General features: G+C 38.4%; 1 protein-coding gene across 5 annotated transcripts in view; it reads left to right on the forward strand.

Moving 5' to 3' along the window:
- The first annotated feature begins 18 nt into the window (after window positions 1-18).
- The window catches only part of VPS13D (vacuolar protein sorting 13 homolog D), a 101,874-nt gene continuing 87,648 nt past the window's right edge, over window positions 19-14,244 (forward strand). For 4 of the 5 annotated variants that reach the window (XM_074609619.1, XM_074609622.1, XM_074609620.1 and 1 more), the window contains exons 1-16: window positions 19-163; window positions 2,709-2,879; window positions 3,761-3,838; window positions 4,076-4,266; window positions 4,575-4,655; window positions 5,966-6,082; window positions 6,304-6,408; window positions 6,729-6,899; window positions 7,873-7,973; window positions 8,586-8,754; window positions 10,142-10,234; window positions 10,946-11,156; window positions 11,732-11,911; window positions 12,349-12,479; window positions 13,243-13,315; window positions 13,819-13,989. In XM_074609619.1, the coding sequence (XP_074465720.1) occupies window positions 2,783-2,879; window positions 3,761-3,838; window positions 4,076-4,266; window positions 4,575-4,655; window positions 5,966-6,082; window positions 6,304-6,408; window positions 6,729-6,899; window positions 7,873-7,973; window positions 8,586-8,754; window positions 10,142-10,234; window positions 10,946-11,156; window positions 11,732-11,911; window positions 12,349-12,479; window positions 13,243-13,315; window positions 13,819-13,989 (1,969 nt within the window). In that variant the 5' untranslated portion in view covers window positions 19-163; window positions 2,709-2,782. The remainder of the gene's footprint in view (window positions 164-2,708; window positions 2,880-3,760; window positions 3,839-4,075; window positions 4,267-4,574; window positions 4,656-5,965; window positions 6,083-6,303; window positions 6,409-6,728; window positions 6,900-7,872; window positions 7,974-8,585; window positions 8,755-10,141; window positions 10,235-10,945; window positions 11,157-11,731; window positions 11,912-12,348; window positions 12,480-13,242; window positions 13,316-13,818; window positions 13,990-14,244) is intronic. The other variant, XM_074609621.1, reaches the window with a different exon arrangement.

Raw genomic sequence — 14,244 nt, forward strand, 5'->3', positions numbered from 1 at the left:
AGGCCCCGGCGTGGCTCCGCCTCAAAGAGGCGGGAGAGGCGGACATCGACAGCTCGGCGCTCCCCTACCCAGGCGTCTCCCCGCCGGTTGGCTCGGGATCGATTGGCGTGCGGCCCGCCGAGCCCGCGCACCACCGAGGAGGCGGCCGCCACCGGGAGCCCAGGTGGGTACCGGCGGGCTGGGAGCGCGGGGCGGCGCCGGGAGGGCGGCCCCGGGTCCCGGCGGTCGTTTCCTGCTGCCTCAGCCTGCGCTCCCAACCAGAGCCCGGCTGCACGGCGCGGGCCCGGCCCTGAGGGGCCCCTCCCTGCCTCACGCCCCTCGCAGGGCTCCGCCCCGCCGCCCCGGCACCGGGGGGGGCGAGGGGCGGCCGCGCAGTCACTTGTTCCTGCGCCCCGGGGACGGGGCGGCGGAGGGGAGCGACCCTCAGCCCTGCTGGGGCTCAGCGCGGCGCCTCGCCCCGCGGCCGGGCCTCAGGGTGCCCCACAGACGCTCTCCCCGCCTGGCGCAGGCCGTTCGCCGCCGGCCTCTCTGTGGCTTCCTCAGGGCTCCCTCCGGCCGGCTCTGGGCAAGGTGACCTTTCGCTTCCACCCCGACAGGCGCTGCCTGCCAACAGGTCCCCTCTCCTGTCTGTCGCCTCCTCCCCGCGGTGCGTTGGCTTGTGTCAAGGGAGAGAGGAGAGTGCCCTGAAGGCCGCTCCCGCCCTTTTTGTGTGTCACCGGGCGCTGAGTAAAATGCCCCCCTTGCCCTGACGGGTAACACCATCCCAGCTCCCTTCCCTCCTGGCCTTGGCGCTGTCCCTGCCCGGCTGACACAGGCCCCGCTCCTTCCCGTCCTCCTTGTTGGGAAAATTGTGTGTTTTTCCAGAAAAAGTGAGCCAGCTTTGAGTGAGGTCCTGTTTTGTACTTTGATTCTCATCCTGATAAGACCTTACTGTCTCACTTTTGCTATGTAAGTTCAGAAAATAAAAACACTGTCCTAGAAAATAAGTGTGTTGTTTTTCTTTCCTGTGGCACAGCAGTGGACTAGGAAGTTACACATGGAAAACCCTTAAAACATTTGAAAGATTCCCAAATAGTTAGTTATGTTCCACAGGTTCAGGTTAATGTGGTGATTTACGTTATTGACAGTTCTTAGGATGACTTCAGGCATGGAACTGTTCATGCACTGGAGGTTTTCAGTCACTGGGGTGCTAACCTGGTCTGAATGTTTCTTCAGGATCTTTTCTCCGATTTGTCTCCTAGCACCTATGGATTTATTTTTTTTCTTTACTTATTTTTTTAAGGGTGACCTGTCAAGGTTTACTGTATTGGCTTGTGTTTGAACTTAAGCTTTCTTGTCAGTTTTATTAGAATAAAACCCTATAAGGTGGTGGCCCCATGTATATGAATGCTCGGTCTTTGTTATGTGGAATAATACTATTGGTTTTGAAAAATATTGAGAAATCTTACAAAGATAAAAATGTTAAATGGATTTAATGTGAACATACGCTTTATTGGAATGTAACATTCTTCATGACAGTATAGTTTCACTTTTCAGCCTTTAGGAAAACCCTTTCGTTATTTGCACAACATTTATTTAACTGTATTAGTTAAATATTTTCACTGGCTTTTTTTTAAAGAAATAAAGGTTTTAATGGGGGGGCTTAAAATCAAGCAAACTGCATCATGGGAAAACTGTGACTCTTAATATCAAATTTAAAATATAACTCTTGAAGTTGTCATTCTGACAATCTGACATATCTTGCTTTTCTGCTCTGTAGAACTCCGTCTTACGTACACTGGTTTAGGGAGGTCTGTGGTGTTGGGAGGCTTTTCCAAACACAGAACTGATACATTTAGTGCATTCTAACCACAGGATATGGCCTGCGTGCTTTTTTCCTTACTGTAATAACGTGCTTGATCATGCCCTTGCAGAAGCTAGTAGTAGTTTTGCAATTCACTTGTTAAAAACTTGAACAGGCATTTAGGGGTTTTAGCGGTCTGATTACCACATAAGTTAAAACAGAAATGGCTGGAGAACAGTATGAAGGGAAGTGTTTACCTGTATGACTAGTGTCGCTTTTCTGCTGTAGCTTCCCCCCCCCGCCCTTCCGTGTTGCAGTGATCTATGCTATCACTTGGAAAAGCTGGTATCACTTTGAAAACTGTTGATGGGCTATTTATGGGACTTGTATCTGGTTACTTCTCACACATACACCCTTCCCAAAAAAGGGGTGAGTTGTTTCACAGGTGTCGTATAAGAATTCCACAAAAACACAGTTGAAGGCTCTGGGCTGTTACTTTAGACCAGGCTTCCAAAACCAGAATGCTGGCAACTTGAAGAAAATACTGGCAGCAGAAGTTGAGGAGGCCAGTGCAAAACTGCTTCACATAAATGTGGAATTTTAGTCTTCTCTTTTCTGGAAGAGGATTGTAGATTGGCCATGTCGATTATGGCAACAAAATGCGGTGTTTTGATTAGAAAAAGGATGGAATGATTAACTTAATTTGCAATGGGAGCTGTCTGTAATCATCAAATTTCTATATGAAACTCTGATTTGAGACTTAAAGGGAATAGCATAAAGCATATTTTTTTAAGGTAGAAATCAAGCTTAGTGTTTTTATTGCTTTTTAGATGGATTACAGTAAGAATTACAGTGACAGCAATATGTCAGCTCTGCTGAAAGTGTATATTTCAGACAATCATTTTCATCATGTTTTTTCTTTCAGAGCGAGATTGTAGTAATGGAACAGAAATCCAGAAAATGACAGAAAAACGTTAGTTGCGCTCTTCTAGGACAGTCATGTTGGAAGGATTAGTAGCCTGGGTCCTCAACACCTATTTGGGCAAATATGTCAATAACCTGAACACAGACCAACTTTCAGTGGCTCTTCTAAAGGGTGAGGCTTTGTGGTATTTTCTGTAGTGTTTTCATGCTGTGATTTAAAAAAAAATAGTGTTATGTTTTTGTAATAACTGGAAGGTGAAATAGAAACAATCACTTAATATTGTGTTTAATATTTATATAAACCCTTTTAATACACACTTTATAATGAATAGTAAGTTCTCTTGTGTTCCTGTCTTTGTTACTTTTTATCAACGCTGTTAAACCAATTCATATGAAAATTTCAAAAGTATGCTTAGCATATCTTATCAGCATGTTTTATTTAATATTTGAGTGTCATTTTTCTTAATATTGTTCAGTAACTTTACTGTTGAGGGACTGTGGCAGGAAGTATTCTGTAGTCTTTACCTCTTATGTTTTGATGATAGTAGTTACTCCCCTGTCATTAAGATTTCTGGTTTATGTTATGTCATGTTATGTTCACGAGTCTCCTACAAATCAGTGCTTTCTAATTTATCTTTTGCTGCTATTATCTGCTATTTTTGAGAGAATATTTTATAACACTTCAAAGCTTTTCTGTGTGGGCTTTTCATAATATTGAGAAGATACTTGAAGTATCTCTTCTGAAAACCAAGGAGAAGCTTTCTTCTTGGTTACAATAAAGTTCAGATTTAAAACCTTGCAGAATATTGCTTCTAGATGATCTCATCAACTAGTTTGAGCACATGGCATTGGAAAATTAACAAGTATATTAAATAACCATTGCAATTGCAACACAACTTGAAGTGGTAGGTTGGGTGTTCTCATGAAATCCTATTTAATATTTTTTTTTTGTTTAAAAGATTATGCTAGTCATTTTAGGCTTATAACGTTCAAGCTGTCATTCTTTAACATAATTTTGTTTTACAGACTTGCCTTTTTTTCTGCTTTCTATAGGTGCTGTTGAATTAGAAAACTTGCCACTAAAGAAAGATGCCTTGAAGGAACTGGAATTACCATTTGAAGTAAAGGCAGGTTTGTATTTTGTTTGTGTGTGCAGGATGAATATTTATAAACAGGAAGTATTGCATATTTTAGAAGAACCTTTACCTGTGAGTCAGAAGCTTGAACAAATGAGGTAACCTGGTTTTCAGGTGATCCAGTTCTATTTTAGCTTGTTTGTTTCTTACACCACTTTTTCTTTCAGGTTTTTCGAAGGATGATAAAGTAACTTTACACGGGAATCTGATAGCATCTCTTTTGTATATCTAGGTTTCATTGGCAAAATAACACTACAGATACCTTTTTATCGCCCACATGTGGATCCATGGGTGATATCTGTCTCAAAACTGCACTTAATTGGTGCACCAGAAAAAAAAGAAGATTTTGATGAGGAAAGGGAGAAGTGGCAAGAAAGAGAACACAAGAAAGCCCTTCTTCTAGCACTTGAAGAAAAATGGAAAGTGAGTCACACTTGTCTTTCATGGTGACAAAACAGCTACGGTAGATGGATGGCATTTAAGTCTCCTAACAAATTGGAGAACAAATGCATAGGAAACTAACTTAGAATTTGATTCATACCTGCTAACATAGGGCAATTTCTGCCCCACCCCCATCATGTTGTGTCCCACATATCTTGGAGATACTGAAATCATCTTGGTTTTTTTTTTACTTTCTCCCTGTTCAAGGTAATTTCATTATAACAAGGTGTATTGTTTCCTGACCAGTTGTTACAGTGGTGGTTAATGCTTATCCTTATTTTCTCTTTTAGAAAGAACGACAACAGAAAGGGGAATCTTACTGGTACTCAGTTACTGCATCTGTAGTCACAAGAATTGTAGAAAACATTGAAGTAAGCCTTTGCGTTGTAGAGCTTTTCCCACTTGTTAAGAACTACTTGTGCCCACTGTGCTTCACATTGTGTAGTCCTCAGGAAAGAAACATGTAAATCAAAGGTAGATGTTTGGCAGAGGACAGTCCCTTTTCAGACTGAACCTTCATAACTTCAGTCTTAAACTAGTACTGATGGGGACTTCTGGAAAGGAAAAAGCCTCCATCCTGCTTTTACCAAGGGGAAAACATCAACTTTTTTTTGGTTTGTAACGGTAGGTGGGTACTGACTTTGTGTGGAATCCGATGGGTTTTGCTCACGTTTCAATTCTTTTAGTTATAAACCCACCAAAATACTGTTTATTAAGCAGTAGAGCATGATTTGTTTTGATGAAAAGATAATTTGTAAAGAAACACATCTGAGAGTTTCTGCTGATCTATGATTTTGATTATTTGTCTGTGTGTTGTCTCTCAAGTTAATTATTATTCTTCTACTATTAATAAAAATCTGCCATGTGTCAAAATGACTCAAAAGTATGGCTGTTACGCTCCATTGCTTTTCCTCTTCAGAAGTCCTAATGTAGTTAATAACATTTTAGCAACATTTACGTCATTAATCATTTGTGTTTAAGAACCAGAAGCTTTCTGCGTATTACTTGCTAAACTTTGTCTGCCCACCTCCATGAAAGGACTGTCCTCCTTTTTCCTTATGTGCAGATAGGCTGACTATATTATTTGGCTGCATTTCAACTGACTAGAGGCAATTTAAAAGCGAGGTACCTCAGACTACTTGCTTTTCCTGATATGTTTGAGAAGGATATATTTGGTGCATGAGCTCAAGGCGAGAGTATCTATACTTTTCTCAGTCCTAGAATCTACATTCTCTGAGTAACTGCAGTAACTCACTGCTCTCAAAGGTTTTACCAATATAAAATTAGCTTGGGCCACCTTGTATTGTTAATTAGTTTGTAATTCGGGCCCACGGTGATGGTTCTAGTACATAAAGCAAATTTGGGTCTTTGGTTATTGATTACACATTTGCCTTTAAAATGGAGAAGAATAGTAGGATAGCAAAATAAAGTATACTGTCTTGTCAAAGTGGGTGGCTGTTTTCAGGAGAAGGGCAGGGACTAGTGGTATCTGAGGAAAAGGTAGAGCCAGAGAGTACAAAACCAAGTGAACACGATTTCTGTGAGGTCTAAATAACTACCAGAAATTGTTGGAGAAATGCAGAAATTAAATATTAAATTTCTTCAGTGTTAATGAATAGTACTGCTGTCCACTCTAACGATGTAAATAGTTGTCTCTAGTAATGGCTTTTTTTCCATTTAGTTAAAAATTCAAGACGTCCATGTGAGGTTTGAAGATGGTGTCACAAATCCTTTGCAGCCGTTTGCATTTGGCATATGCATCAAAAATGTATCAATGCAAAATGCAGTATTTGAACCAGTAAGTATAACTTTTTGTGCAAGAACTGATGGCAGCTAAGATGTTTTGCTGTATTTTATGGATGCTAGTAAATATTTAGTAAAAAGTATGGCATTTTAATAATGTGGTTGTTCTAATAAATTGATTTTGGGCATTTCATGTTGTTTATTGAGCATGTGGAACTAAGAACTACATGGCACGTGGTGTGTGATCTTGACTTCATTCCATTTTTTCTACTTCAGGTAGAGAAGCTGATGCGGAAAAAACAGCTGGATGTTGCTGACTTCAGTGTTTACTGGGATACCAGCTGCACTTTATTGGGTGACCTGCCTCCTGGTCAGCTACAGGTATGCGAGGGAGATTATTGTTGTTGTTGTTAGTCTCCTTTCTATATTGCAGACCTAATGGACTTAGAATTTATTTGATCGGGTGCTTTTAAGAGCAACATAAGGTTATGGTTTCATGCTGTAATGATAGGATACATGTGCAACCTGCAAAGGCTGTGCTGTGAAATACCTTGTTTTACCTTTGAAGAGAGAAAATGTTTAAGAGGTGTTTTTAATGGACTGGCATGCTAATAAAGTGTATTCTAGTATATGAAACCAGTGCATCCTAATAAGTATAGTACACTCATTTCTTATAGAATAAATCTGCTTGTAACCCACAGGAAGCAATGGATAAAAGTATGGAAAGTCGTGATCATAATTACATCATGGAACCTGTATGCACTTCTGCTCTTCTTAAGAGAAATTGTTCTAAGGAGCCTTTAAGATCACGCCAGACTCCGCGGCTTGAGTGTGACATTCAGCTTGAGACTATACCCTTGAAGCTTTCACAGGTAAATACCAGCCATCTTCATTAACTCTCTCTGTCTGAAACAGACTGTTGAGAAGCAGGGCAAATGAGGCCATCACAAATGCTGGGCTGTTAAATATGTTATGCTGCGTTGGGTGTCCAGACTAGTTAAGTCTTCCAAGATTGCTTGGGTATCTGCATGCTGTATTGCACCCTGCTTTATGGCCAGAATGACCGATTAAAGAAGATACTCCTTTATGTTTTGGTTGTCACAATGCCTACAAATTCAAATTGGTAGTTTGAGGTAGAGTGTATTTTTTCCTTCCCGCATGCTGCAACTGTTGTTTGTATGTCAGTGCTTCCGAAGATTCTGCTGGTAAAATGCCATCTTGAATTATCTACCTCTAAGAAAACAGTTGCTGATTCAAACAGTGAAATACCTGTAGGGGTCATAAAACTGTGGTAGCGTTTGTAACAGCTGAAATACCAATTATAGTAGCATAAAATTCATACTTTCTTAAGGATTTAGTTTTAGAAGCAACTGAAAGGGATATACTAAATAAGTTGTTTGTTTTAAAACCACGCATTCCAAATTATTTAATTATTTTACTGCAACTGATTATTGCAAAAGAAGTTACATTCTTGTTTCTTTATTGTAGCAATAGGAGAGGTGTATACGGGGTGTTTCGGTCTGTAGAATGTACAATAGCAGCCGATGTTAGGTTGATAATCTGACATGGAAGGAGATTTCATTCTGTGTGTTTGTAAGTAAGGACGCCTGTAAATTGAATGTCACGCATTAACTACTAAGTACTGGGAGAAGATATGTGGCACTAGAGAAGCAAATTGTAAATTATGATTAACATTAATCTTAATTCTGAAGCCATATACAGGCCGTTGATGCAGATAAGCTAAGCCTGTGGTTGTTTTTTGTATGTAGTGGTTTTTCCTCCCCTTTGCTTTGGGAAGCACTCCCAGTGTTGCCTAATTGATCTGTAATATTGTTTTACTAAAAGGTGCAGTATCAGCAGATCATGGGATTTCTGAAGGAGCTGGCTAGAAAGGAACGACAGCTTAAATTCAGGAAGTGGAGACCAAAGGTTACAGTAACAGAGAAGTAAGTATATCTACAAATGTGCTGGTGTTAATAAGATATTAAAAACTATACTAGGAGACTAGCATGAAGACAAATATAAAAAGGTAGATAATAATCATATATTAGAGTTTCAGTTCTCATGTTTTGTTCCCCTACCTCATAAATCAGTTTTAAATATTCGGATGTAATTAAAACTTAAAATAAAATTATTCTTACCTGAGGCTTTAAATCCTTCTTTCACAGCTTCCAAGAACTGAAATTAAGTTGAAGGTTCTACTCCCATGCACACACTGGTGTTCTGAAATTTTCTTTGTGGAAAGAGCTCCTATTAAGTTTCTTTTAATGATAAATAAGGAAGGTGGTATCAGTTCAGACCATACAACTCAACATTTTGTTGTCTGTCTGATATATAACAGCTATACTAAGTCCCACTAAAGTGGTGGGGACTTTGCAGAGCACTGTTCTACAAAATTCGTAGAACTCGCCCCATGCACTCTCTCTAATAGTGGTGCTTTTTTCTGACCAGTTGCCCTCTGTTTTCTCACTGAACCTCTCCTGGACCTTTCACCAGTTTGATGTGCGTTTGGGTTTTTTTGGACATATTGGTAATACTGTAATTCTAAAATATTTCAGCTGCCGAGAATGGTGGATCTTTGCTTTGAATGCTAATATTTCGGAGATCAGGGAGCAGAGACAACGTTCTACCTGGGAGTTCGCATTACATCGGGCCCAAGATGCAGTATCTTACACTGACATGTATTATAGCAAGTTAAAGGGGGAACCACTGTCTGCTGCAGAGCAGGTATTTAGATTTGGGTTTTCTGATATTTGATTTATTTCATCTTCTCAAATTTAAAATCTGTTCTAGTTTAGAAACATTTTTATTTTTACTGCAGGCCATTTTCACTGAACAGACTGTCTTTTAACCATAACTGAGTTTTTAATGCTTGAAACCTGGGCTTGTGGGAGGTGTGTGCAGCAGGATTCTTGTGGTTTTGTTTTGCTATGCAAAAAGCTGACTGTTTTTTTAAGCTGTAACTGGTTTTCACCAAAAATAGCATTAACTCTCATAGAATGCTCATGTCAGTCTGTGACATAGTTTCTTAACTTGCGTTCTCTGTAGGCTCAAAAAGTGTTTAAATATCAGAAGTGTGTCAGGTTATCCATATGGTTGGATAGATAATGTGGGAAAAATTGTGGCTACCTGACAGTGTGTTTGGGAGTGCGTTGTTGTTTTTTTGTTTTTTCCCCAGTTGATTTTAGGATGAAGAATTTAGAGGGAAAGTGCCCCTAATAATGCACCTGTGTCCTACTTCAGAAGGAAAAAAACCTATGAACTAAAATTAGCTGCTTTTTATAATTAGCTGCTAGGTGTATTGAGACTTTTTTGTTAAATCAGTTCAGGGCACCAGGTACCTCACCTTAATTACAGGTGTGAGTCTACTGATACTTTAAGTTGTACGTAATCATTACTTCTATTGTTTAGACATGAACTGTAGGAGTAGGTCAGTGTACTGGAAATTGTATAGTAGCTGGTAAAGCAGGAGACTTTTACCTTCATACAGTGTGTATTGTCTTCATCAGAGCTGTGAAGTGTAACAAGGGCAGTGCCATTGACTAGAAAAATGCCTTTTGCTTTATTCTTCCGTGATGTATTTTTTAGACTTGGGTGATGAATCATAAGCTTCCACAAACAACTTCTTAATCAGTAGAAAGAAGACGACATGTCTAAGTAACTGAATATGAATACTACGTTGTCCTAATTTATGCAGTTCATTTCCTCTGCCTTCTTTACTCAAGATAAAAGCTTTTTTTGCTGCCAGCTAAGCTAGTAATTCTGTAAAATCAGGTTATTTTCCATGGCTTAAATTTTGCGGTGCAAACCTTGCTTCTGATGGATGATAGGAGGATATAGTTGGGCAAGGAACTTTTACCATGAAAAGTCATAAAATAATGTATTTTACAATGCAAGTAAACTTTATTTGTAGTACGGGGGAATGTCATTGTTACAGTTGCCCACATGACTTCTGTTTATTTCCATATGCTTAGGCACTTGGATACTATCATTAATGCCACGTTAGTTTTTTCTACGAATCTCTAACTTACTCAGTGCAGAGATGTTTGACATGTTTGTGAACGAGATGCTATATTCTTTCAGTGCAGTTACTTTACCTTTTTTGTCTTTTCAGGCAGAAATGCATCGTATTGAGGATGAGCAAACTTATGAAGAGTTGAAGATACTGTATGAGATAGTTCATGATAAATTTCATGACCTAGCTGAGGTGAGCAATGTTCTGCGTACAGGGTAATATTTGGAATCTTTAAGTGAATTATTCTGAGGTATTGTGTTCTGCTCCGCAGGAGAACGTTAGCATATATTTGTTTTGTTTTAGAAGTGTGGCATTAATGCTAAAGTTGCAAACAATGCTCAGTTCCTCCAGTTTTTACTGTTGTGTCACTTGCACAGTGAAATCTTTTGCCTAGTCATATGATGATCTTCCTCAGTAGTATTCTTGCCAGAATTCCTAGGGCACGTACTCTTCAGCTTAAAAACAGAGAATGGAAATAAGGGCCTATAATGAGTATTTTCCCAGAATAAATATATGGCAGAAGTGAGCCTCATGTAAATGTATTTCAGGGCAAAATTCATAAAATATTAACTAATCTCTAACAGTACAATGTCATGTGTCTTTCAAATAAAGTTGCTAAAATTTAGAGCTGTGTTTTACAGCGTCAAATGACTTCTTATTTGGTTTAGTCTTTCTAGACTAAGATTTAAATAATGCCATATGGCTTTATGTATGAATATGCAGCAGTTAACTGATGGTATGTTTGTTGTTTCTTTACCGCTGCTCTCCTAATAGGCTACGTATTGATTGAAAATATCACTGCTGTATACTGAAGAGTGCTGAGCAAATAGTAGATGGAATTGTGTTTTTATTGTGGCATTCTTTATCAGTAGTAATGTGTATGTCTTCAATGTTCAAACATAGAGTGTTAAAGAGCCATTGCCTGTTTGCCCTGGAGGTTCCCCTACAGCAGAATCTGCACATAGCAGTAGCACTGGAATGCTGCAGTATCTTCAGTCTTGGTTTCCTGGTTGGGGAGGTTGGTATGGATACGCTCAGCAAACATACGAAGGTGAACCTTTTGAAGGGCTGCTGCCAGACCCAAAGGAACAGTGGAATCCAGAAGACATACTAGGTATGGGAGTATAGGGTCGTCTGGTTTTTTTTTTAAGGCTGCTGATGCTACCATAGTTAGATGTCTGTTAAAGGTGAATAGAAACAACTCTCTGGTTCTGTACTGTTAAAAGATTATGTGTGTCAACGGATGTGCCTAATCAGAGCCTGTCTAAAGCTTAATAACCTGTTAAAAAATCTCTGTACTTGGTGTACCTGCTTACCTCTAAAGTGATATACGGAATACATTTGCTTCTGGTATTATAGATATTTACGGCAAAGAGCTTTGGGACTTTTCAGATGGGTGGGAGTCATGTACCGTGCTGTGACTGGATGTAACATTGACATTACTGGGTTATTGGGGTCTTCATAAATTTAGATTTACATTACCTTAATTGAAATAGAAGAGTTCTATGGAATGCTGAGTTTTGTTAAGGTAGGACTTATATCTGCTTTATTCTTTTGGTTCTGTTTTCCTCTCCGAGAGCTGGGGAAGTCTTTATTTTCAAATTCAGAGAAACTTTTTTGTTCTTCGGTAGCCTTCCAGAAACTTGACTTACTTAATGTGTTGTTTTGTTGGTTTTTTTTTCTAATTAGGTGCAGATGAATTTTTTGATCCTGCTGCAGATGCTTCTAGCATGAATACCTTTACAAAGAGAGATCATGTTTTTGCTAAATTAAATTTACAGTTGCAAGGTGGCTCTTTCACTCTGTTGCATAAGAAGAAGAAGGTGGTGCATGCTGAGGAGACTGCTTTTATGCAGCTGGAGTTTTCAGGTATTAAGTCAATTTCTGTTCTTTCTCAAAAAAGACCAGAGCTTTGTCTGCCTTCCGACCTTCCTTTGATTGTCTTTTTTTAATCCTTTAAATTACTATGCTGAAACAAAGTTCAAAATGAAAATATGAAAACACCTTGTGGAAATTGATACATGAAGTGAACCTAAGTTTCTCTCTTCAGATATGTGAATGATTTCAACATACAAATCTGATTTTAGACATTGTTATGTGTGGAAAAAAGGCAACTATAGAAATACTTGCTTCATAATCATTGTAATATATTCCAAATTTCCATGCTTAATTTGTTTAGTAGAAATAAATATATATAAGCACTTCCAAAAAACTCATTTGTTGGATATTTGTTATCTGTAAAATTTAAATATAATCTATGCTGTGTACTAAAAGAAATAAAAGCATTTTATGTATTTTTATTCCAGGTGTAAAGATCTTAGCAGAATCCCTTCCTCGCAGAAATTCTTCCCTTCTCAAAGTTCAGCTTGGTGGTCTTTTTCTGAGGGATTTGGCAACAGAAGGGACCATATTTCCTGTTCTTGTTTTCCCAAATCCTGTAGGTGAAAAAAACCCTTAAGTTACTACGTAGGATGAATAAGTGTGTATGAAAATAGTTATATTCCAAAACTAAACATGTTTTCCTTGGTTTGTGTCTTATCCCAGAAAGAGAACACAAAAATCTTGAAGAAGAATTTCCACTTGTTGAACTTAGTTTTCCCCTCCCTTTCCAATGATCCTTCATAGAACTCTTTGTTGTTTGCTCTGTATGCTTGTAACTTTAACATTACAGTTATAGGTGTGGGAAGAAGACAATTCGGTGAACAATATTTTATTTTTGGAACAATCAGCGTTGTTGCTTAATCAGTGATTGTTCTTTTTCATAAAACTCGTTGGTCCAAGTAAGGTTTTATTTCTCCTGTATACTGTTACACTAAAAGCAGAAATACAGAATATTTTTTTTCTTCCTAATGAATTGATGAAAAGATTGCAAATATCTCTTCTGCGCAAACAAAATTTGAATCTAATTCCATGAGAACTCCCCATGTATTTTGGACTTTGTAATTTGTAGAGAACTGACTGAAATTTGCACTTTAAACTTCAGTCTGTCTGCTACACGAGTAGGTAGCGTTAGCTTCTTAGTCATACTTCCTCTCTTATTTGATTACCTCAAGGAAAAAATGCATATAATAATTGCAAATTATACATATAATTCACTTATAAAGTGACCATAAGACTAATTCAGAAAAGACTTTTATGCTTATATCAGGTGGCTTGGTTGATTTTATCTAAACAATCTTTTTCTTTTAAATTCTTATCAGCAAAAAGAGGTTGGCTGCATGTCTTCCTTTGGACTCCAGAGTTTGTCCTCAGAAATGACTAATCAGAACACTGGTAAAGATGTCATTTTATGTTTAATGATAACAAGTGTATGAGATAATTCCTGCAAAACAGACATTTCAAAACTGAATGCCTAAAGTTAGAATTCATGCAAATGCTTTTTGCAAATAGTAAAGATAAAATCATAGAAGCTTTGTTCAGATGTATGGATGCAAGTTGACTTGAAAGGAAGTGAGTAAGAAAAATTGTATTTCAAGACAATGGGAGTTGCACTTGCTCTTTGTCTTGGTTTAAAAAAAGAAAGAAAAATTGTTAGGAGTTCAACATTAAGACACAAGTTCTGAAAATGTTTTTGTGTATACAGATGTTGAATTCTGTTGATTGTAGAAGTTGATCATATGATTTGTTTTTCTGTCACTAAAAGAATTTTTAAACAGGTACTACTTTCCTAGTAGTACCAATTAAAAATTAGTTATTAAATTCTTTGGGGTTTGTTTTTTGCTTTTGTCCATTTGGGTTTTTTTACAACTGCTTTTTGTAATTCATTTTTTATTCAGTTGCAGATCCGAATGCCCCAGTGTTTGAGATGCTTTATGAAAGAAATCCAATCCACAGCAATTTTGAGAGGCGCCTGGAAGTCAGTACCAGACCTCTAAATATTATTTACAATCCACAAGCCATTAAGAAAGTAGCTGACTTCTTCTACAAGGGAAGGGTTCATACCTCAGGTTAACGTTTAATACATTTTTTTGGTGGGGTTGGTGGTATTATATCTTCGATATATCTTATCTTTGATTTTTATTTATTTTCATTCTTGGAAATATAAAGCACTAATTGAAGAATCTCCACTTTAAATTCAAATTAAGCAACACTCTTGAGTCTTGCTCGGAGTCCATCCAACCCAACCTTGAATGTTTCCAGGGATGGGGCGTCTGCCACCTCTCTGGGCAAGCTGGGCCAGTGTTTCACCACCCTCAGTGTAA

Source organism: Larus michahellis, chromosome 16 (genome assembly GCF_964199755.1).
Source record: "Larus michahellis chromosome 16, bLarMic1.1, whole genome shotgun sequence".
NCBI lineage: Eukaryota > Metazoa > Chordata > Aves > Charadriiformes > Laridae > Larus > Larus michahellis.